Raw genomic sequence first — 25588 nt, forward strand, 5'->3', positions numbered from 1 at the left:
GATTCATTATAACATACTAACAACTTCTCAAACCCATTCTCCTTGACTCCTATTGCATTAGTAGGGGACTGAAGTATTTACCTTCAGTAGATGATATCTTTAGAGTACAAAAGGGTATATGTGTCACTATGCTAGAAAGACATCAAATGCTTTCATGGTGCGGTCTGAGCAAAGACATACACTAAATAAAGGGAAGTCTGCAACTCACCTCCTGAGTAGACAATACCATGCTGTAAGGGGCCTGTGTAGGTACCAATTTTCAGCTTGCCAGTTTTCTGTGAGAAGAGAATATGGACTTTGTAATACTTTATCATTCTATCACAATCTCTACCCAAAATGCTACTTGGCTAGGCAACCAAATGAAAGGCACTTTAAAAAAAAAAAAAAGGCTTTATTGATTTCAGAGAGAGGAAGGGAGAAGAAGAGGAACATCGATGATGAAGAGAATCAATGATCAGCTGCCTCCTGCAATGCCCCCTACTGGAGATCGAGCCCGCAACCCAGGCATGTGCCCTGACCTGGAAACAATCTGGAATCTCCTGGATCCTAGGTCAATGCTCAACTGCTGAGCCAAGCTGGCTGGGCCTGAAAGGCACTTTTGAATTATTTGTCTACCTCAATTAAAACCAAAAGTCTTAGAATAATTTCAAGAGAGATATAGCTGAGTAGTTACAAATACTTGTTTCCTTAGGGAGAGTAGAGTGGGGAAAGGAGAAACAGGAAGGACAATGTGCCAGCAGATAGCACATCCTCTCAACTTACAGTATCCACCTGACGCAGTACTGTGCCTTCTCCAAAAAAGATTGGTTTCCGTGCATCCACCAAGATCAGGTCAAAGTAGGACTGCCATGGTCGATGGGAGCTCCCCGGCTGATAAAGGAGAAACAGCAAAAGCTAAAACATCATTCCTAACCTTAAGGCACTCATATTTAATCTCACTCAGATACAAGGAATGTAGAAATACTAAGTATAATCAGAAGAGCCCACGATTTTATTAAAAACATATTGTGCCTTATAAGCCATGTCCTTTTGGAAGCAGGCAAAGTGAAAATATAAGTTAATGACTAATAATCTCTACATTTTAAATCATTTCACCTACTACTTATTTCACAGAAATTTAATAAATGAAAGAAAGTGTGTTCACACTCTGAAATGGGCAAAAAGAGGCTCAAGGGGGCTAAGAGAGATGCAGATCAATACCCAAAAGAGGCAGATAAGCATCAGCACTGAAGTACACAGACTAGCATGGAACTATTAGGAAATTTTATGGGTTAGGACTTCAGAATGATGGCCCTAGGTACACATTGGCCTTTGGCTCCTACTGCAGACTAATCATAGCACTAATGTAAAAGTTATGCCCATTAACATTATTTCCATCCTGAAACTGAACCATGGCATTAACCTTTTAAGGTCAAGCTGAAGAGCACTGCACACTGTACTTCTGGCAATCTCAAAATAGGAATTTACTAATATTTATTTTAAAAAGCCTAGGATTAAAAATAGCACAAGTAAATTGCAATGACTATTCCTTAAATCTAAGTGCAGCCATACTGGAGGAATAAAGATTTATTTCTCTGCTAAATATCAAGGTTAATTGTTCCCTTGGCACAAAACTCATCAATAAGCATAATCTAAAAGTTGTCAAGAATATACACATTTTCTCTGTTTCTTTTTATCAGTTATCTTCCTCAACCTGAAAATTCCAAACTTAACTCTACACAGTTGTTCTTGGGCATAATATTATTCTGAACCCATCCTACTAAACACCACATGAATATCTCTTTTATTTCTGTCTCCTAAGTTTTCAAATTGCTAGCGACTTTAAATAATACCAGCACCTACATTACTTCTAATGTTAATGAAGATTTCTGAATGAGTCCTGACCAATTCCTTAACATCAATATTCCAGGCTGATTAAATGCATTCATTATTACTAAAGCAATGGTCTATTAATCTGCATATAGTACCTTGGGGCCATGTGGGAAATCAAACAGGTAAGTCATAATTTTCTGGAGAAAAAAAAAAAAGTCAATGTAAGATCCATATACCACTTGTACAAAGGATATAAAACATTACCAAAAAAATTATACACAAGTTTTTCATAAGACGTCTTTTCAATATAGGGTTCATCACATTGTCTCCTCTAAAGTTTATGAAATCATGGCTATTAGAGCCAGAAATTAATGCTTCATCATAACAAACATACAAACAGAAGCTTCTGACATTCTCAGTGTGACACGGATTTATTCTAGGAAATATTTATGCACAGATTCATCCATATATCCATGTGGACTGGAACACATATTTGGAGTAAGGGTCTTCTGAGATAAGAGCATAGAGAACTAATCACTCACATGGAAATAACATTACCTTAGCTTTCTTACTACTCTTCATAGACCAACCAAGCCAATGAACCACTGGCTTTGTAAGATTGTTTATTCCAAATCACCAGATTTCTAAGACAAGATTTTACATAAAGAGGATTGGAAAATACTGAGCTTGCTAGTACTATGAACTTGTAAATGTCTTAGCAAAAGTAAGATGAGGTTAGGGAGATAAATCAGCATTTACGTTAAGCAGCAGTCACTTTTGATGGCTAAGAATCAAAACATCTTCGCACCATCTATTGCTATTTGGCTCCCAACAGCAGCAGCAGGGAGGGAGGGAAGGAGGGTGGGCGGGCATATGTTCATGTGCAATAAAGGGAGTGACTTAAGTTTATATAAATGACGTACCAAAGAGACATAGGAGCCATTTTGATCAGCGCAGATGTTTTACATAACCCCCAAATGGAAATGTTCAAGTAGCCAATTGTAATCAGGGAAAACAGTCAAAAGAAATATTTAGAAAAATTTAAGAATCACTCTGCTGTAGCCCTTCTGCTATATATTTTTTGCTCCTTTAACTGCTTTCAAAATGAAAGGGCAAAAACTACCCTTAATAAAGTATTATCTTCCTCGTTATCGTCACAGTTCTTGACGCCCAAATAATTACTCTGTATAAATAAATATGAATATTAAGCACTTACATCTGTATATTTATAGTCACTGTTGGTGGCAAGAAATACTTTCCCTACTTCCTTCATCCGGCTCAGAAGCAAAGGCAGTTTTCCCTGAAATGTAATAGAATGAACAGTGAAACACTGAAACACAGATATATACTCATTTACTGTGGGGTAGTCACATACTGGACTTCTGTCCACTGCAATAGGAACAGGGAGGGGATGCCCTTAAAGGGTTGGCTGGATAGTTTCAGATTTTTGCATTTAAAAGACCACATTATCACTATGCATAAATTAAGTATTAACATATGTAATATACATGGTATATATAATATACAGATTTTATACATAAAATGATACCTATAAATAATTATATGCTTATTAAAAACATATCTCTACCTTCCCCATGTCTGCGTCAGGAAAGAGTTTAAATTAATTTGTAATCTTAGTATGTGAATTAGATGTGTTAGAGATCAAGAGAAGCTGATTTTAAACATCAACAGCAAAATCCTCTGTGAAGAGTATTAGATATAGTTTCACTGTACATACTTTCATTTTTCAAAAACACCTTGCAGAATTGAAATGGCATGTGCAGGATACAATCTAGAAATGCCCAGACTCACCTGTAGATACATAAGGTAATTGTAACTCCTCATATAACCAGAAACAAAAACAGATTTTTCCTTCTCTCACAGTAAATAGATTTACTCAAGTTCTCTTGGACTTCTCCTGAACCCATCCCTCAGTGTTCGTTTTGAAACAACAAGGATTGGGGTGGGAGTGCAGGGGAAACAGGAGGTACAAAGACTGAAAACAGTAAGTAATCTTTACCAAAGTACTTTGAAAAAATAATGCATTATGCTACTTTTCCTCTGTAAGAAAAGGAATAAGTGTGTGTGTTTATTTTTTATTTTGAAATAATTTCAGACTTAAAGAAAAGTTGTGAAATAGTAGAGGGTTCCATATATGCCTCATCCAGTTTCCCGTAACATTAACATCGTACATAACCACAGTACAATTACCAAAACTAAGAAATTAACATTGACACAATACTATTAACTAAACTACAGATTTTTCTGAATTTTATTAGGTTTTTCCTCTAATGTCTTAAGATATTTTTAAAGCTTTCCTTATTGTTTCCTGATTATAGCCTAAAGACATTTAAAATAAGTTACATATGAGTACGTTTTTTTAGATGATCTAGCATGGTGGTTATGATTTGGGTTACTACTTATTAACTGTATGAACTTGGTTAAGTTATTTAATCCCTTTATTCCTAAGTTTCTTCAACTATAAAGCAGAGGTAACAATACCTAATTCCCGGTTATACAGAAGATTAAATGAGATAAATGCATGTAATAACTCAGCATACTGATGTACACACAGTAACCACTCTAGCTGCTATTATAATTAGAGCTATAAAAACAAATGGAATACTGGGTCTTCTTGATTATCAATAGGAAAAACTGTACTAAGACTGGCTGAAAACTCTTGGTAATTACACTTGGCATATATTATGCCAAGACAAGAAAATACCTCCCCCTTGTGCATTTTGCTATAAAGAGACATTAATTTCTCGAATAGGTAAAATAAGCTATCATGTAGATTTCCCCTTATTACTTACATCTTTGACTACATATTTCTCAAGATTTTCAACTGTCTTTTCCTTAAGGGAGCCCTAGGGGAAGAAATAAAGGAAATAAGAACAAAATCAGTCTTTAACCGTTTATGAAACAAATTGTGTCTACTATCAACCCAGATGCATTTAAGTATTTACCAAAAGGGAAAAGTAGATACACTAGAGAAGGCCAGGATAAAGTGGCAGATGTGATTTGCTCCAACTCTACCTTCAAAATGTATTTAAAATATAAAATTATTTTTATTTTAAGCTAGAAATCAAAAGGCATTTCATATTTTACTCAGTATAATTTATAGTAAATGTAAATATAATATTTGTTAATGTTATCAGTCAAGTGGGAAGTATTTGAAAACAAAAACAAAATGGACCATAATTATCCCCATAGGATACAGCAAGTATGATATTAACACTGAAATCTCTTCTAAGTGTGTGTGGGAAATACAAACTAAAATGAGATCTAGAAGCCAAGTGCCACCATTGAGGAAAGATCAGCTTTCCCTCTGAAAGCAGGACAAAGACAAGAACAAAGAAGTATCATGAAGAGCTATCCCTGGGGGCAAATCTGTTGTGCGTGTTTTAAGAGGAGTAACTCAACTCTATCTGCACTTGGAAGGTTAATGTCAGACAATGTAAACACATGCCAGAGAGAGAGCAGGTGAAGAAGCAGCTCCAGGTACCTTGTAATGAACCCAGTCAACAGCATCCCTCACATCCTGGAACATACTCCGGTAAGACATGAAGAGGTCCCCATCTTTAAATCCTGTTTCACAGCTACAGAAAGATGAAAAGAACATGACAGGGAATCCAAAAGAGGGTAAATAAAATATCACACATTGCCTAGGGACCCAAAGGTTCCATTATCACATGGCACTGGCTAATTAGGAAAATAATTACTCCCTAATGAAAATCCATTTTGACCACCAGAGATGACTATAGTGTTCAATAGAATACAATAATTGTGAACAAATACAGTGATATAATATACTGAATGGAAGCTAAAAGGCCAGTTCCAAAAATATCAAGTTTCTTTATTCATCACTTTTAAGAAACAGGTTCCCATCAAAGAAACACTTAAAACTTAAAATTGGTAATTTAGGTTCTCTCCACCCTGACTTTTCTAACTTCTCTAGATGCAAAGGTATTGCCTATTTTCTGTTTAGCTTCGTGACTTAGCTCTCTACCAAATTTAGTGCCTTGAAGTGGTTAAGTCCTAAAGAGGATAGAAAGTTAGCGAATTCTGGCACATATGGCTGAACTTTCAGCAGTGGTTATACAAATCCCTAAAAAGGAGAGGATAACTTGTTCCAGACTTAAGAAAATTTTACTTCAGGGAGGATAGACAGTCTTTATTCCTCAACAAATCTTGCTGGGCCTGGGAATGAAACTAAATTACCATCCCTGGATGGCTCCTGGGTAGCTGCTGTGAAATGAGTAGGGGGGTTTTAGTGTAATTCTGCTTGGACAGATAATCATCACACAAACCTCCCACTCAGTTGTCACAATTAGCACCTCTGCTGGCCGTCTTCATTCCCAGGAGAAGCCAATCAGAAGTGGTCCCTTCCAAACATGGCTGCAGCACACTGGCAAGAAGAGGGGCCGAGTGGGAGGTGAGAGCCTGCATGGAGCTGCTGGTGCCGTCCCATCTCTCAGGCTGGCAATGAAGCATCTCTCACTAGCACTAAATTCACTTCAGAAAAGCAGAAAAGACCTACAATGGCCAGTTCTCTAAAACCCTGTACATTAATTTTTTAAAAAAGAAAAATAAAAAAAATAAAATATATACATACCTGGTATATCTGGGACAATTAGTAAAAAAATCTACTAGGCAGGCCAACAGGTAGGTTTCTGAAAAATGAAGAATAGATATTTATAAGCTATAAGTGAGAAAATTCAAACTTATTTTATCTCCCTTGAGCAGACAAATAATCATGAAAAGAAGAGAAAGAATCAGTATATATAAGCATAGAGTGAGTCTACCTGGTAGGTTGAATAGTGTATTCAGAATGTAAAATCTTTCAGTGTCATCTCGTTGGATAAATTTATTTGGATACTGCTCTCTAGTTTCTGGTCTGAAAGAAAAAAATTTCAATTAATGTATACCCAAAAACCTAACACTATAGTAACTGTGAGAAATATTCATCATTCAAAAATCATTCAAATATTCTAATGGCTACATGACAAGGCAGATTTCCAAATATTACACATGAAGGTGAACAAGTTCGGGCTGCAGCCCTTAAAAAGTTTTCAGTCTGGCCCAGCCGGCGTGGCTCAGAGGTTGAGCATCAACTTATGATCCAGGAGATGGAGGTTTGATTCCCAGTCAGGGCACATGCCCTGGTTGCAGGCTCGATCCCCAACAGGGGCATGCAGGGGGCAGCAGATCAATAATTCTCTCTCATCGATGTTTCTGTCTCTCTTTCCCTCTCCCTTCCTCTCTCTGAAATCAATAAAAATATATTAAAATGAATATATATTTTAAAAAAAAGTTTTCAGTCTGGCCCTGGCTGGTGTGGCTCAGCTGGAGTGTTGCCCCATGCACCAGAAGGTCGAGAGTTCTATTCCCAGTCAGGGCACATACCTAGGTTGCAGGTTCAATCCCTGGTCAGGGCATGTACAGGAGGCAACTAATCAATGCATCTCTCTCACACATCGATGTACCTTTCTCACATTGATGTATCATCTTTCTCACATCGATGTTTCTCTCTCTCTCTCTCTTGCCCTTCCTTCCTCTCTAAAATCAATTAAAAAATAAGTTTTCAGTTTGGTAAGGGACAATTATAACAAGGTAAAAAAATCACAACTACCACAAGAAAGTTGCAGAGCTATGAGAAAACTGAGGAAGGGGAGATCATTTCACTCAAGAGACTAAGAAAAGTAAATGTATGAGGGAGGAGAAAAAAATCTAGGAAGGATTCATGAAAGTGGTGGCATATAAGCTGGTCTTTAAAGGGTAGGTGGACCAATTCAGAAACTAGTCCAATACGAGTAGAAAAAAGGGAGTAGAGAAAAATAAAACTAGAAAGATAAATTGAGGCAGATTATGCTATTGTTCTTAACTTCGTTCAAGGACAAGAGAGTACCACTGACAGTGTTTAAACAGAGGGATAAAATCAGCAAAGCTGAATTGTAAAAACAATAAATCAGTTGCAGTTTTAGGATAAAATAGAAAAAAAAGGGGTATGTTGCAAAAACTGGCTACAAATTCTTTCAATCTTTTTTTAATATGATTTTGCAGTTCTTCCGATTACAAGACTCCATCCTTGAATACAGGTTGAAAGCAATAAATGAGATCCAAACAGACTTCAAAAACACTTCTGCACGGGGGCTTGCCTACTTCTGCTGCTCTTGGAACTCGGAGACTACTCTGCAAATGAGGGTGAGATAACGCTGGAGTATAAAAAGCTACATGCAAAAATGAAGCATCTCAGCAACAGGCTGCCAACTGCCAGACATGAGTGAGGCCATTCTAAATCAGCTGAGGAGCCCCAGAATTGTGCAGCTGACTGTCAGAATTTTGAGCAAAATAAAATGGTCATTGTTTAAGCTACTAAATTCTGAAAAATTTATTATGTAGCAAAAGCTAACTAACACAGAGACAAAGGACTGTGAAGTTGGTTAAGTGGTTATTGCAGTCGTCTAGATGAGAGCAGGAGGGGCCTATCCTAGAGTGGTGGCAAAGAAAATTAAAGAGAAGAATGTATTCGAGAGAGATTGTCAAAGTAAAATGAACAAGACGAGGCATCTGACTGTATGTGGCTGATAAGGGACATAAAAATCAAAGACAAATGTTTATATAAATAAATAAATAATTTCCTTTTTTTAAGAAAAAAAATAAAACAACAACACAAAAAGATAATGATGTTCACATTAAGCTGTCTCTCAGAGGGTGGTTGTTTCATTTCCATTAACGGAAATATGAAAACTGGATAAGAAGTAGATGTAAGAGGAGTTTTACTTTGGATACATTGAGCTCAAAGTAAACATATTTTTACACACAATTAGAAACAAAGGTCAAGAACTTAAAATGAGATTCAGACTTGAGAGAGAACATGTATGCCCAGGCAGTACATGAAGTCATGAAGACTGTTAGAGTAGACCACCTAAGAATACAGAGAAAGAGAAGACTAAGGATATGTTCATGGAGAACATTTAGGGTTAAAAGAAAAAAGCCAGTGAAAGCAAGTTATTAGAGGTACATGAGAAGCTTGGAGAGTGAAATGAAACACAGCAAGAAGAGGAAGGGGGTAGTATTAATAAAAATATCATGGAGAAACAAAAAGGGAGAAAAACTAAAATATAAAAATGCACAATTCTCATGGTGCATTTATGGAGATCAACTAATAATCTAAATAACACCAAATTTAAAGTTCATCTCAGAGTAGCCTGGGTAAATTCCTGCTGGGGTTTGTTAACTACAAATGGCATAAACTTTAGTTAGGAATATAAAATCACAGTGTTCCCTGTATTTGTCACCCATCTGAAATAAGAGTTTCAATAAAGAATAACTTTGTAGAATATCTCACTTCTAGCTTTTCAGGATTTTCTGTAATGAAAATTAGGGTGAAAGGGAAGAGTAATGATACGCTTTCCTCAGCCAGGTATAGTAAGATAACACTGTCCCCTTAGATATACTTTCCTATTCCCTCCATCATTAAAGAGTAATTCTTTTACATAGGGATAGTTACCAGCTATTAGGCAATCAGAACCCAAACTGACTTATATAGTTAACATTTTGTTTAAATTAAGTGTCAAATCATGCTAATATATCTTTTAAATAAAAATTAATTCAGGGGGGAGATAATGTATCATAAAAGAAGGAATGCTAGACTTAAGAGTTGAGTGGAAAAGTTATATATAGTACTGCTGACTTTGTGCAACCCACAGAATAAAGATTTGATCTCAATATTATCCTATTCTAAAACTTTAAAAGCCTTTGCCATTGTCCAAAAACAGGCCCCAACTCATTGGCAAGGCATGTAAGGTGCTGCCTGAAGGAGCCCTAACTTCCCTTCCAGCCTTGTCTACCATATACTTCAATAACTCTCTCCCTTATCTTCCATCCTGTCTCTCTTCTTCTCCATGGACTTTTCTTTTTTTCTTTCTTTAATCTTTATTGTTGAAAGTATTACAGATGTCCCCCCCTTTCCCCCACCATTGACCCCCTCCATCGCACTCTGGCCCCCTCCCCAGGCTTGCCCCAAACTATTGTCTGTCCTCCATGGATTTTTCCTTTTGACTCAAAAGACTGTACGGTGCTAAGTGCTGGTTGAATGATTCTGCATTTACTCATAAATGACTTTTTTTGAAACATTACTAAATGTACTGTATTTCCAGAGGAGCTATTTGGAAACTTTATTGGCTTAGTTGGGGGAAGAAAGGTCTGTGGATATTGAGTTAGTAAATCTAATTGTAGTACTAATTTATAGAACTGCTTCTCTTTCTTTTCTTCTTTGACTACCCCTCCCCCCCCATAACACAAAAACCCCTTTTCAGACATTGATAAATAGAATGTTGGTTCATCTTCACTGGGATTCTGAATCACAGTGACAATATCTATATGTAAAAGAGCTTAGGCTGCTAGTACTACTTGCAATTACTTCACATTTAAATCCTGCATCCTAATATTCGTGGATCTTGAACAAACCCCTCATGAGAGGAACAGTGAAAGAAGGGCAGATATGACAGTGAAAGAAAAGCCTGTCTAGGTGTGTCAAGGTGGGGTGTTTACTTCGCACTTTTCTCACTATGTATACTTGGAAATCTTTGAGCCTGTGTAATATCAGCTGAAGAGTCTTGCATAAGATGCTTCAATTCTAAGTAGGGCCTTGCTGTGACCTCAGATTGAAAGGAAAACTCTAGTACAGTTTCAAATAGTTTGTGCCTTTTATCACAAAATATATTTACCAAAAAGACATTATCTCTTTAACAATTTCAATGTAGACAGTTCGGTTTTTACTACTTTGCCATTGAGAATGAATAATGCATGGCAAAGTTACACAGGAGACTGACACATGACCTCTTTTGGTTTTAAGAGTTGCTCTGACCCTAATAGTGTCAGTGGTAAATTAGGTAGTATTTTAAAATAAAGCTTATCCTTATTTGTTTTAAATATTATCACCCTGTATTCATTTTTAACATAATCAAATTTTGAAGCTATTCATTAGAATATAAAAAAAATAATGTATTAGCTGTTAAAAATCTTAGTCATTTACACTGCTGTAGTTTTAAAATTTTCAAAGCACTTTTATGTACATACCTCTTCTGAGCAGCTACCTGAGAACTGTATTAAAAAGGAGAAAATAAAAATCTTAGAATTTCAAATAAGTCAAAGCCACTACTGTTCTTTTTGGGCAAGTTTCAAGATTACCTTTGTTGGATGCTGTATCATTAGGAAACATTTATTTTAAACAAAATGTAACTGCTAACTATACTTATAAGTCAGCTTGGGTCTTAACTGCCTAATAAATAATTATTAAATATCTTTATATAAAAGAATTGCTCTTTAATAAAAAATAAGAAAGTACATTAAATCCAGGAAGACACTGTCATCTTCATATTGCTTGCCTATACAAGCACTAGAAAGAGGCTAAAAGGTTCCTTTGTACTCACCCCCTTATGAAGTTAAATCCATGTGCACAAACCAAGAGGTTTCCATAAGCATCAACTTTTAAAAGATTTCCATATAGTGTATCAAAGACAAGTCCCCTATGTGAAAATGAAAACATTATCAATAATGCAAAGTAATATAGGCAAATAATCTTATATTACTCAATCACCATGAACCAAACTCATCTTATTCAAGCTTTATGGCAACTCAAGTATATCCCCAAACAACACAACCCTAGAGGCTAAATAAAGTGAATGAAATTTTAAAAAATAATCTTAGAGCAACTGAAAATTATTTACTCTGTCTAGATAAGCACAACTGTTTTTTATAAGGAATGAGAACTTAATCAAACAAGGTATAAACTATCATTTCTCTTAACACAGCTGGTTCTATTCTAAAACAGTCTTAATTTCCTTGGACAACTGAGCTGGCTTATATTTGCCTCTATTAGATGTTGTATATGAAACATGTATGAGGGTGAAATCTTAAAAAAAAAAATCATTTTTCTTAATCTTAAATCTTTCCTATCAAATCCATTAATGCACACTGTCAAGAGGCTCCTCTAGCCCTGGCCAGATAGCTCAGTTGGTTAGAGCATTGTCCCAATACACCAAGGTTGCAGATTGGATCTCCTGCCAGGGAATATACAAGAAGTAACCAATGAATGCATAAATAAGCAGAACAACAAATCAATGTTTCTCACACACACTCTCTCTCAAATCAATATATAAAAATGTTTTAAAAAAGAGGCTCCTGGGTCAGCAGTTGAGCATTGACCTAGGATCCAGGAGATTGTGGTTTAATTCCCAGTCAGGGCACATGCCCAAGTTTCATGCTTGATCTCCAGTCGGGGATGTGCAGGAGGCAGCCAATCAATGACTCTCATCATTGATGTTTCAACTCTCTCTCCTTCTCCCTTCCTCTATCTGAAATCAATAAAAATATAAAAAACAAAAAAGAGGCTCTTTGCCCTAGCCAGCATGGCTCAGTGCTTAGAGCTTTGCCCATGCACCAAAGGGTCACGAGTTCAGTTCCTGGTCAAGGGCACATATTTGGTTGCAGGTTCGATCCCCAGCCCTAGCGGGAGCGTACTGGAACCAACTGATCGGTGTGTCTCCCTTACATATATATTTCTCTCTCTTCTCCCCTTTTCTCCCTCCCACTCTCTCTGAAAATCAATGGAAAAAATATCCTCGGGTGAGGATTAACTACCCCTCCAAAAAGAGAGGCTCTTGATTGCCAACAACCAAAGGTCAGAGCATCTGTGATTGATTACTGCCCATCAGTTTTAATCCCGAGTCTTTTCCATAATATCTCCTTCAATAACAATAAACTGAGCTCAATTCAAGAACACAAAAGATATGGTGTACATGAAAAGTCCTTGGTAATTTTAGAATCAACACCAACCCACCAATCAACAAACAAAACCAAAAAAACCTTTTTATTTTTTGATCAGGGATGCATTTGGAATTATTAATTTGGGGATATAAAGGGGCCTTAATCCAAAAAATCTTGAAAAATTACCTGGTAGGGAATGTGGAATCATAAGCAAAGCTGAGCAGTTCCTGAGGATAGCCAATAGAAACTAATCTCTCCACAGTAAGCTCAAAACCAAGGGACTCATACTCTGGGGACTTGTACACTGCAAAAAGAAGAGGTTCTCGTTAAAAGAAAAGCCAATTAAAACAGAAAGCAAATGAGTGAATTTCTACTCTTTCCTCCCTCTTCCTAAATTTCTACCAATTCCTCCCTCTTTTGAAATCTGCCATTTTTTCTTCTTTTCACCCAAAAATCCATGTTTTGTATTGTCCCAAGTAATCACAGAACTCAACTGTTAGTTTGTGGAAACAGGTCATATTATAGGAGCAGCAGCAACAGATGAATTATCAGACATTTCAGAATAGTTCCTTCATTCTTAAGAAACCTAATTCAAACACTGTTCTCCTCTTTATCTATTTTCACGCCCACAATCTAAAAGAGGGGGGGAAACTAATATGCACACAGTTGTAATATTAACCATGAGAATGTAAGTAAAATAGAATACTAGGTAGAGGTCTATATATGTTGAAGGCTGCACTGGTGTGTATAGCTGGTGTAAGAATCCTTCAAAATGGGCTTTTTAAAGACCCAGTCTATTTTTGGAATTCCTGTTGACTTGGTTGCTGCATTATATTCCTTCTCCAAGCAGCATAACTCTATTTGTCAGGATTAACTTGTTTTTGTATCAGCCCTAACAATATTATAGTCTTCAAAATTGCATTTTATAACTTATTACTGCAAAATCAACCATAAAAAGACAAATCTGAGATAATTAGAAAAATTGGGATGTGAACTGGAAGTTAAGACATTAAAGAATTGATTCATTTTATTAGACATGATTATGGAAGGATTGGGATGTGCAAGCGTATGTATAAAATATATACCTCTCTCCTTATCTGCCAAAGAAGCATACTGTTTTTTACAGGTGAAATAAAATAAAATTTTGGAATATGACGGTTTCTCTCTTATATCGTATATGTTTGAAATTGTCTATAATGAAACAAACTTTTTAGAATCATCACTGGACTTCAGCATAAAGAAGATGTTGCTCCTTTAATCAGTTTTCTTCCAAATGAAATATTTAGGTAAGCCTCCTTCCATCAGTCTCTAGGAGTGAGTAAGCCATATTGAAGAAGAAAAAAAGAGGCACCTCCCCCTAAAAAGACCTGCTGTCTTGCTAAATGCCAAATGAGGCCAAAAACAAATCCATTCTATTCTTACAATCTTATAATAATGCAACTATTATCCTTACATTATAGTTCTCCTATCTATGATTAACATACAGCCTATGGCTCAAACTGATTTTTTCACTGCAATTAGTCTGCCTATCCAAGTTAATGCTAATATTTTAATGAGCACAATTCAACTTTCCCTTTCCAAAAGCAATCCTTTAGACTACTTCTGAAAACAAAAGAAACCATAATCCTGGTTGCCTCCACAGAAGGGAGATGAATGGCTAAAAGACAGGGGAAGAAAGAAGGAAGATGTTATGTTCCTTCTTTTGTACTTTTTAAAACTTGTAACATATTGTGTTGTTGTTTTTTTAAATTAAATTGGAATTTTAAAAAAGCAAGGCAAGCGTCCAAAGTCCTTTAATAACATTTGTTATATTTTAAAAACCTAGAATTTTTAAGGTCCTTTAGGAGATGCCCTGAGTCTCATATCATCAGAACAATGCCCCCAAAAGCTGTCATTTCTTTTGTTGTGTCAGAGGTATTAGTAAGTTAATGCTAATGCTAAACCCAGCTAATATTTTCAAAACAGCTGTATTTTTTTCCTCCCCTCAATTCCAGCCCCATCCTTACCCTCCCCCAAAAATCTTTTTGAAGCCTCAAGTGTGAAATTCTTAAATCTAGATGATATACACTGTGGTAAAGGAAGTGTTAAATATTCATACACACTAACAGGGCAAGAGCAGGTGTATTATCATAAAAGCAGGAAAGCACAGTATCCAGTGATGTCAACTTGAATTAGTTTGAGAATATAAAATAACACCTCACACCCCACCCAGTGATTCCACCCCAAATTTTAAAAAAATTTCCATAAAACAAAAATTACTTTTCAATCTACAGAGCCCCATTTATTTCAAACAATAGTTAATGAAACAAAACTCCAGTACAGCCAACCAATTTGGGTAATCCATTGACTCTTTATAGGACTTGGCCCATATCAAGTGTTTTCAATTAATAATTTTTCAGAAGGATAATTTGCTGGATATGCCTTAAGGATGGGAGACAAAAAAACAAATCTGAATCACCCCTACGCACGCTCACCCCTAAAAGAGCAATTTTCCCTAGTTAGAGAACCAGGTAATTATAGAGTGATAGAGTAATGGTGATTAAAGCCTATGCCTATGAGACAGTTTGGATTGAAACCCAAATCAATTTATTCAGAATTTTTAGTGGGGAAAAATACGGGGGGGGGGGGGGGGATAAAATCTCAGATCCCCGTTTTGCTGGAACAAACCCTAGACTAGCAGAAAAAAATAAAATCCAAATGCTTGCCACATTGTGTTTATTCCAGGGTAGAACTCTTCAAGTGTTCAACTGAGATACCTTCTAAAAATTCCACCTATAGAAATAAATACTTAAATTTCCTCTCTCTCAATGAGTTTAGCGTACTTCCCAAAAAATACAATGTATTTTGCCCATTTGCTGACCACCTGAAGTTATATAGCAAGTACAAACATCAGCTGAAGCCAGAATTTAGGTCCCCCTAAGTCTCATCCAAAGCTCTTTGTGGTGGGGTATATTATACTGCACTACCACTATTGAAAATGAATTTCTAGATTACATAGCCCATCAAAACTTAAGCTTGGGTGTTGAAACCCACTAACTATCCAACTCTCCCTCCAACTTCTTTTATCGAGTCCAAAATAAAATGCTCTAGTCACAGATGGGAATGGATTTAGCAAAGAGAATCCAAGCTCCACTTTGACAGCACTATCTGTTTCACTAAGCTCTATATTAATCAGTAAGAACTACAAGCTATTGACATTTTCTCATAAGCTTCCTGGATAATCATCAGTAACACGAACTCCCAGGTCATTAAATCACCTGCCAGGGAACTATAAAGTACAACCAGGGCTTGAGAAGCAGAACTGCAGTTGCACAGAGCACGAGTTTAGATGTTTTAAGTGTCCCTTGGGAATAATCACAATTTGTTCTGACCTGGTGACAAAAATGACTATTTCCTAAAGTCAACAAAGTACCACCATTCCTTGAAAAGTAAATACATACATAAATAAGTAAACAAATAGTAAACAAATTCCTCTTTTAAACAACGAGGCGAGCCTTGACATATGTGGAGAACCATACACTTTATCTCTGACCATAGAGTGCTATGCCTCTCCACAGCTGCAAAGGCTCTAATTTCAATTTCTCTCACAAAACTGGCCAGTAAATGATAGATAGATAGTTTCAAGCTCAATTCTTACAACTGACTCCCCAAAACAGCCAATAGCTTCAGAGTAAACATAACCTCACACATGTACTGCTTATTTCTTCCTCAAGAAAGTCCTCAGGCCTATCCTAATTTACCCAATATCCAAAGACAAAGGAAAAAGTTATTTTAAGGGCCAGAGTCCAAAAAAGAGGACTGCTTCAGCCACTAGGGCAGCACACAGTGTTCTCAGGTTACGTAACTAGCCTATAAAGAGAACAACCAAAGCTTTGAAAGCTAAAGCTACTGAGAGCATTTAAAAATATTCTTTACTCCATCATCTCCAAGGAAAAAACAGTTCTTCAAAAGATACCAACTGCATGATGTGGGGATGAGAGCTCTGAGCTCTGTTTGAGTAGATGCTGTTCATATAAGATAGAACTCAGGTTAGAGGAAACAGAGCCAAAAACTTTCTGCAGGGAAGTCTGGAATTCTCATGCACTTTTTACCTTTGCCACCAAGACACACTGTGGTAGTAGTTTATAGATTTTAGAGGAAAAAAAGGGCAAACCTCTACAGAGGTTCCAGCCTAGCAGAGTGCTGCTGCCAAAATGAGAACTCACATGAGGCAGATGCAGATGCAGAGTGTGTCACTCCAGTCTTGAAGGAGTTACACTGGCTCTCCTGTTAAAAAACAAAATAAAGCAACAAAACAAAACAAAAACAAAAACAGGTTTTAAAACTGTTGTGATGGGCTGGAACGGAGAGACACCATTTGGAAACTGGTATTTATAGGAGTTACTGCCCCCTCCTATTTAGAAACCTGTGGTCATCACTAAAATTCACCTAATTGGCTGTAACAAAACAAGGGCACTGAAAATAAACCTAATTATTGTGCATTATTTACTTTTCTGGCACCCTGAGCCTGGAATACAAGCCAAGTCTGATCATGAAATGTTAAGTCAAAAGAAAAAAATAGAAAAATTAATTTATTTTGTCTTAGTTTATTTTCTCTAAAATATTTCAGGGTTAATAAGGTAGGACTTAATGCAACTGGTAACCAGTGTTTAAAATTGAAAAAGACTAAGTAAAGTTTACAAGAATAAAACAGAGAAGTCTCATCTTGTTTTTAAGTACCCGTTTAAACTACCTATACCTAACTACCTACTTTTCTACCCTTCCAACACCTAAATTTGCCATCATGATATAGATAAGAACCAACTTCATATTGCTAAAACCCTAACCAGATGTCTAAGTGTGGAATAGAAGGAAATTTTAAAATTTTGATTCTGTCAGTAGATATCTGCCCTTGGTAAGTGGAGTCATATTATTCTACATTCATAATGTTGAAGAAACTACCCAGTCTAGCAAAATATCTAACTCAAAGATACACGAAGAACCCTTTAAGATACTGACACTTTTAAGATATGTATTATTTTAACTTTATAGGGATTCATTTTCCCTAGAGACATTTAGGCTAAAGCATACCATTAGACTACTACAACTTCTGGATTTTTGTGAGGGATGGTATTAAATAGAAGAGCAGAAATGACTAAATATAAGTCTAAAAGTTCTAAAAACATTACAAGGAGAAGCCACCACCACCAATCACTATAAAAAACAAAATCCAACCCAACCACCCAAGAAGAGTAATTTGCTTTTATGCTATAAATGTCATCAACATCAATGTTCTCTAGTTATTTAGGCTATGCAATGTTGGTTCTCTGAAACTACAACTAGATGTTAATTAAGGAAATTTTAAATAAAATCTTTCCAGTTCTCATATAAACAGATACTAGAGGAATTTTCCTACTTTTCAAAATTAAAACTTTTCAATTTAAAACAGAAAAACTGAAAATGACTGAGATAAATAATTTTAAAAATGCTCTTTCAATCAAAGAAGCTTATTGTAATAAAAAACTGATACAGCTAATATGTCATTGTCCCCTCTAAAATAAGAACAGTACATTGTACTCAAATGCCTATACTAAAGTTAGCAAATGTAACAAACATTTGGATGCCTACTGCGTATTAGGCACAGTTGGCTCTCCATATCCATTGGTTTTGTACCCACAGATTCAACAAACCATAGATAGAAAATATTTGGGGCGGGGGGAATTCCAGAAAGTTCCAAAGAGCATAACTTAACTTTGCCATGCACAGAGCATAACACTGAATCCACGAGAATGAAGTGACATGTAGGCAAACCTTGCTGTAGGTCACTACATGTAGTGACATGTAGGCAAACATAGGTTACTATACAAAACACTAGGCCATTTTATATAAGGGAGGCGAACATCCTTGTGTTTTGGTATCCAAGGGGGTTCTTAGAACCAATCCCCTGCAGATACACGGAAGGGACTAGAAGCTGAAAACAGAAAACTCATGATCCTTGGCTAGAAGGAGCTCACAGTGCACTACAGAGATATACAACTAGATATTTATAATAAATTTTAGAAGATCAATAACATAATGTGACTACGGAGATGTAGAGGGATAGAAAAAGGAATCAATTAACCTAACTTAGGAAGTTTTCTTAAAACTATGTATGATTTATTCAGGCTTATACAGACAATTCATTTTTATAACCAGTATCTCAAGGTACTATAAAGTTTACCAAACTTTCTGAGATTCAGATTCAAGTAATATGTTCCAAACCCTTATCTCAGGGTCAGAGAGTAGCTACCCAGCTATAACTGACTTCCATGTGGGAATGAGAACCATATGTTTTCAACTGTGTGATGATGATAGCCTAGATTGTTACTTGTAATCTCCCAATTTTTAACTACTGACTCAATTTTAAAAATTAACAAACTCTATTTGAGCCAAACTATGGTTTGTAGTCTAAGTTAGGCCCATGGGCCACCAGTGTGCAATCTCTAGTGTATACTTTAGATCAAATATTTTCAATAAGTAAATTTTAAAAAATATTTCCTCATAAGTTCTCCCATCTAACTGAAGTATTTTGACTGTCCTCTCATTGAGTCTTAAAGCCGTAAATAAAATTGAGGTAACATGCAGGAGGGAGCTGATCAATGACGACTCATCATTGGAGTTTCTCTCTCTCTCTCCACCCCCCATCTCCCTTCCTCTCTCTGAAATCAATAAAGCTATATTTAAAAAATTAATTAAATTAAAAAATAGGGCTACCCAAAAGTTTTATATATGTAAATATATATCCAAAAATAATAGCCTTGAGGGTATTTATCTCAACTAATACAAAGAATTTTTTTCCACAATATAACACACTGGAGTATTATTCATTTTTAAATTCTTTCCTAACATAGCAAGACTCCTTAAAGAGTATGCTTGGTTGCAGGAAGAGTACCTAATTTTCCTGAGTGAAGCAGTGTAAGAAATCCTCAAGTTAAAGAAACACACCAATAAATCAGCCAAAATAAAGACTATCTCAAATGGAAATAAAAACTTAAAAGACATTTAAATTTAAATGCCTTTAAAATTTTTCTGTCAGCTTCCTCCACCTGATTTTTAATTTAACTTTATTAGGGATATATTTTTAAATCATACACGAACATAGAAAGAATATTAAAGCAGCTGCTTTAAAACCATCACCCAAGCTTTAACAATTAACACTATTTTGGATTCTTGTTTCACCTATCCTCCCTAACTTATTCTCCCCAATTAGTAACTTTTATCACATCAAAACATTTTTGAACTTCCACCTTTCAGGGAATGTTTAAACAGTACAAGTGTACACAGTACCATATATACGCACATACAGAATTATATGTATTAAGTAGTTTCAGGTGACTCTTTACTGCTTAAATAGCCTTCCCATTTAGAAGCCAATGCAATACTAGAACAGTCTTTTATCAGCAAGAAGTTATAATAAAAGCCTTCCAAATTAAAGATTGCTCAGAAATATTTTAAATATACTAAAGCTGTCAATTTTATAGTCTTGATGAAAAAAACAGCTCTACCAAAAGCACCGATCTTTTGGAATGGCAGTGCTAGCTTAGTATTACTATGTACTAATATAGTTAGGAAATCAAAATAACACACAAGGTTATGATATGCTGGGCCAAAGCGACTAAAAGTGTAGACATGTGAGAAAAATTTTAATTTAGGGATGACATGAAAAATAGCAGTCTTTAAAAAGTAGCTTATTTCAGTTAAATAAATAAAGACAAAAATTTTTTAACTAAGGATCACTAGATTTATTCCAAAATAAGTTCTCTCTCTAAAAGACAATCTACCTCAAAATAACAGAAACAAAAAAAGTTATGAAATGAAAGAAAAAAAAACATGTTGTGAGATGTAACGTTTTTTATTTTTTCCATCCCCTCCCCAAATGATGCCTTTTAAAAATAAACATAATAGAACTTATCCAAATAAGCCTTTTCTCATTCAAAATAATCATTCCGAGGCAATATACACTTATTCCAATAATGAATGCAATCATTACTCAAACATATTTGAAAATCTTCTTTTTAAATTACTCTCAGCATCTACAAGCACATTGTTCTAGATATCCTCTCTGGTGACACTTTTCCATCAGCAGATGATTAACTAGGGGGGAGGCGGGTCATGCAGAGCAAGCACTGAATAAAAGAAAAAGTCAATTAAGCTGGGTTAAAAAACAGGTACAGCTACCTAGGCAATGAAGCAGCTTTTCTTGTGGATTTATAAACTGGCTCTGACAAAACTTAGTCATTTCCTAGAATGTCTAAGAAATAACAGTGATACTACAATAAGTTTTCCCTAAACAAACTGATTATATTAAGGATAATATCTATTTGGAAGCATATTTTCTTCAGGGTTTTCTTTTATAAAAATTAGTTTTTTGGCCCACTTAATATGTGTTTAATTTTGCAAGTCACCTCAAATCCCTCTGGGGGATTTATGTAAAAGTAAATTTATTGCTTTACAGTGAAAACTCTAAATAACAAACTTTCCAGCTATGCAAACCCATTCCACCATAGGCCCTGTCAAGTTCAGCTTTTCAAATTGGATCCTTGATACAAATCATCAATTGGACTCTAGCACTAAATTTTCACTTCATTTTTTTTCTAATCTTCACCTGAGGATTATTTTTTCCATTGCTTTTCAGAGAGAGAGAGAGGGAGAGAGGGAGGGAGGGAGGGAGGGAAACATCGATGTGAGAGAGACACATCGACTGGTTGCCTCTCATATGCACCCCAACCCCGGAGCAGGGGATTGAGCCTGCAACCAAGGTACACACCCTTGGCCAAAATCGAACCTGAAACCCTTCAGTCCATGGGTTGACACTCTAACCACTGAGCCAAATTGGCTAGGGCAAAAATAAGTTGGAGGGTATATATAGGCTAATAACTTTCACTGATATGGAGGTGCCCATTCCCCAACACAAAATCTCTTGAATACAGTAGACAACACATTTGGCAAAGGAGTAAGGTAATTGCAAGTTCTACATTTTTCAAGTTGTGAGAAGGATGCCCTGAGTACTGTCTCAAGACTTGGGACAAGGGGAAATTCTCTGGCCTTTCTAATGAAGGTTATCTTCTTTGGCTTGTACCAAAAACCTTTTGAGATAAGCTCCTTTAAGAAACCATGTTGTCGCACTAAGAACTTCAAAGAGATGCACCCAGTTTACACACAATCCACAGTAAGTTTAACTCAGCTGATGTTCCATATTAATTTAATTCACCACTACTGCAAGGAGCCTCATCTTTCTTTAAGGAGAAATGCTGAAGCACAGACACAAAGGTTTATAATGTCATATGTTTCATTAAAAAAAAAAAAGTGTTTGCCCGGCTGGCGTGGCTCAGCAGTTGAGCATCGATCTATGATCCAGGAGCTCTCAGTTCGATTCCCGGTCAGGGCACATGCCCAGGTTGCAGGCGATACCCAGTGGGGGGCATGTAAGAGGCAGCCAATCAATGACTCTCTCATCACTGATGTTTCTCTCTCTCTCTCTCCCTCTCCCTTCTCCTCTCTGAAATCAATAAAGACTTTTTTTTTTTTTAAAGTGTTCTATCTGCATCTATAAGCAAATTATTTTTTACAATGCCAAGACCTTTCAAGGAAAGGGCAGTCTTTTCAATGGTGTTGAGAAAACTGAATATCCACATGCAAACGAATAAAGTTAGACCCTTACCTTATATCACGTACAAACATTAACTCAAGATGGATCAAAGATCTAAACATAAGAGCTAAAACTATAAAACTCTAAGGAGAAAATCTTCATTATATTGGATTTTGGCAATGATTTCTTGGATATGATAGCAAATGCACAGGCAACAAAAGAAAAAAATAGATAAATTGGACCTCATCAAAATTTAAAACTTTTGTGCATCAAAAGATGCATCTCAAGAGAGTGAAAATACCACCCAAAGAATGAGACAATATTTGAAAATCATATAACTGATAGGCTAATATCCAGAATATTCAAAGAGCTATTACAACTCAACAACAACAAACCAAACAACTCAATTAAAAAATGGGCAAAGGACTTAAATAGACCTTTCCCTAAATTATATATACAAATAGCTAATCAGCACATGAAAGATGCTCAACATCAATTTATTAGACATTAGAGAAATGTAAATCAAAACCACAAAGAGACACCATCTCACACTCATTAGGATGCCTATTATCAAACCAACAAAAACGTGAAAACAAGCGTTGTCGAGGATGTGGAGAAACGGGAACCTTCATTCATTGTTATGGGAATGTTAAATTATGTAATCACTCTGGAAAACAGTTTGACAGTTCCTCAAAAGTTAAACAATTACTGTATGATCCAGCAATTCCACTCCTGGGCATATACCCAGAAGAACTGAAAGCTGGAACTCAAACAAACACTTGTGCATTGATGTTCATAGCAGCATTATGCACAGGAGTCAAAAGGCAGAAGCAGCCCAGGTGTCCACTGATGGATGATGAGTAACAAAATGTGGCACATGCACATAGTAAGATATTATTCAGTCTTAAAAAGGAATGAAATTCTGAGCCTGCTACAACATGGACAAAACTTGAAAACATTATGCTAAGAGATATAAGCCAGACACAAAAGGACACATTTTATATGATTCCACTTAATGAAATATGTAAAATAAGCAAATTCAGAGAGACGGTAGATGAGAGGTTACTAGGGGCTAAGGGGAGGTGGGAATGGGAAATTATTGCTTAATGGGTACAAAGTTTCTGTTTGGATAATGGAAAAGTTCTGTAAAGTGGATAGTGGTGAGAGTTGCACAAGACTCTGGGTGTACTTCATGCCACTTGATTATACACTCAAAAACAGTTACAGTATATTTTACATTAAGTATATTTTATCACCGCTTTTTTAAAAGGAGAAAAGGGTGCTCTACCTTGTTTGAGATGTCTTCAATGACAGTACACCAATACTGTCTAACAGTTCTTTATTTTTTATTTTTATCTATTTATTTTTTAAAATATATCTTTATTGATTTCAGAGAGAGGAAGTGAGAGGGAGGGAGAGAGATAGAAACATCAATGATGAGAGAGTCATTGATCGGCTGCCTAGCCCGCAACCTGGGCATGTACCCTGACCGGGAATCGAACCCCGATCTCCTGGATCCTAGGTCGATGCTCAACGGCTGAGCCACGCCCGGCTGGGCAACACTTCTTGCTTTAGACTGTTTTTCCTCATGCCTTTAAATGACTTTAATGCCAGTAAGTTTGGTGAGGGTATATAATTACTTTTTTGTAGTCAGCACTTATCATGAAAGCAGGTTGTAACTTCATATGTATAAATAATTACTTTAAAACCACCTTTAAATTTAAATCTCCCTCATTGTCATGCATTCACTGAAACGAAAGATTCTTTGGTAAGGGGAAATTAATAAAATTAATAAACTTCTAGCGAGGCTAATGAAGGAAAGTCTTTAAAAGACACAAATTACCAATATCAGGAATGAGAAAGAGAACATTACAGATCTTATAATAAAAGATTATTATGATCAACTTAATGCCAATACATTTAAAATTTAGGTGAATTGGATACAAATTATCAAAAGAGATACAAGAAGAAATAGAAATTCTGACTAGCCCTATATATATGTTTAAAAGCTGAATGTATAATTTAAAACCTTCCCACAAAAATAACTCCTAGCTTAGGTGACTTGACTAGTTAATTCTATCAAGTATGTAATTTACCCTTTTAACAGATTAAACAAACAAAACATGATCATCAATAGAGGGAGAAAAGCATTTGATGAAGTTAAGTACCCATTCACGTTAAAAATAAAACCCCTAGAAAACTAAGATTAAAAGGGAACTTCCTTAATCTGATAAAAAAGCATCCAACAAAAACCCTCCAACACCATACTTAATAGTGAAAAACTGGACATTCTCTCCCTATGATCAAGAACATGACATTCAAGAACAAGGTCATTCTCAACACCTCTATTCAACATGGTACTAAGATTTTAGTCAGATTTTTGCAAGAAGCAAAAATAAATTTTTTTAAAATAAAATAAGTTAAAAAGATATATAGATTGGAAAGGAAAGAGACAAAAAACTCAATTAAAAATGGGCATTTGTACAGGCACTTCACAAATGAAATATAAATAGCTAACAACCACGTGGAGATTATAAACATCACTAGTCACCAGGGAAATACAAAGTAAAATCACAATGAGATAACACTATACTTTCACTAGAATGGATAAATTCAAAGGTCTGATAATACCAAGTGTTGGTGAGGAGTTGAGCAACTAGAATTTTCATGCTTCCTGTGAGAATTTATTTATTAATTTATTAGAGAGAGTGGAGGGAGAGAGAGAAACATCGATGTGACAGAGATACATCGATTGGTTGCCTCCCACCTGTGCCCAGGGATTGAACCTGCAACCGAGGTACGTGCCCTTGACCAGAAATTCAACCCGGGACACATTGGTCCTAGGGCAGATGCTCTAACCACTGAGAAACCAGCCAGGGCCCTGATGAGAGTTTAAAATGGTATTACTACTTTGAAAAGCCAGTTGTCAGTTTCCTACAAGGTAAAATATAATCTAGCAATCTCACTTTTATTTATTTACCCAGAAGAAATAAAAATAAACATACACAAAAAGACTTGTATACCAATGTTCATAGTAGCTTTATTTTTAATAGCCCCAAACTAAAAACAACCCAAATGTCCATCAACCGATAAACAAATTGTGGTATACCCAAACAATTTGGCTCCTACTCCAAAAAAGGGGAAAGTTTAAAGAGAAGAGGATAATTTCAGAATGTTGACTGGTTAATATTACTAGTAATTCCACCTATTACAATTATGCACCCTGGTATGATGCTCTTTGAGAAGGGCACATCATTTCTGCGGTATTCTTCCCAAACATACAAAATACTTCAATCTATTTCTTAATTTTTATAACTCTACTATGGCCAACTATGGTTAAGTAAGATGTTAGCATTAGGAGAAAGGCAAAATCTATTATTTTTGCAACTCTTCTGT

At 35.8% G+C, this 25588-nt stretch overlaps 1 protein-coding gene across 3 annotated transcripts in view; it reads right to left on the reverse strand.

The window, feature by feature from the left end:
- The window catches only part of NT5C2 (5'-nucleotidase, cytosolic II), a 74657-nt gene that overhangs the window by 5986 nt on the left and 43083 nt on the right, over positions 1 to 25588 (reverse strand). For 2 of the 3 annotated variants that reach the window (XM_087823922.1, XM_016219933.2), the window contains 11 exons: positions 12772 to 12889; positions 11250 to 11345; positions 10897 to 10920; positions 6618 to 6709; positions 6428 to 6485; positions 5318 to 5411; positions 4626 to 4679; positions 3029 to 3112; positions 1968 to 2009; positions 763 to 870; positions 209 to 275 (listed from right to left, as the gene is read on the reverse strand). In XM_087823922.1, the coding sequence (XP_087680048.1) occupies positions 209 to 275; positions 763 to 870; positions 1968 to 2009; positions 3029 to 3112; positions 4626 to 4679; positions 5318 to 5411; positions 6428 to 6485; positions 6618 to 6709; positions 10897 to 10920; positions 11250 to 11345; positions 12772 to 12889 (837 nt within the window). The remainder of the gene's footprint in view (positions 1 to 208; positions 276 to 762; positions 871 to 1967; positions 2010 to 3028; positions 3113 to 4625; positions 4680 to 5317; positions 5412 to 6427; positions 6486 to 6617; positions 6710 to 10896; positions 10921 to 11249; positions 11346 to 12771; positions 12890 to 25588) is intronic. The other variant, XM_087823923.1, reaches the window with a different exon arrangement.

This window comes from Miniopterus natalensis, chromosome 14 (assembly GCF_054644295.1).
Source record: "Miniopterus natalensis isolate mMinNat1 chromosome 14, mMinNat1.hap1, whole genome shotgun sequence".
NCBI classification, from domain to species: Eukaryota; Metazoa; Chordata; class Mammalia; order Chiroptera; family Miniopteridae; genus Miniopterus; species Miniopterus natalensis.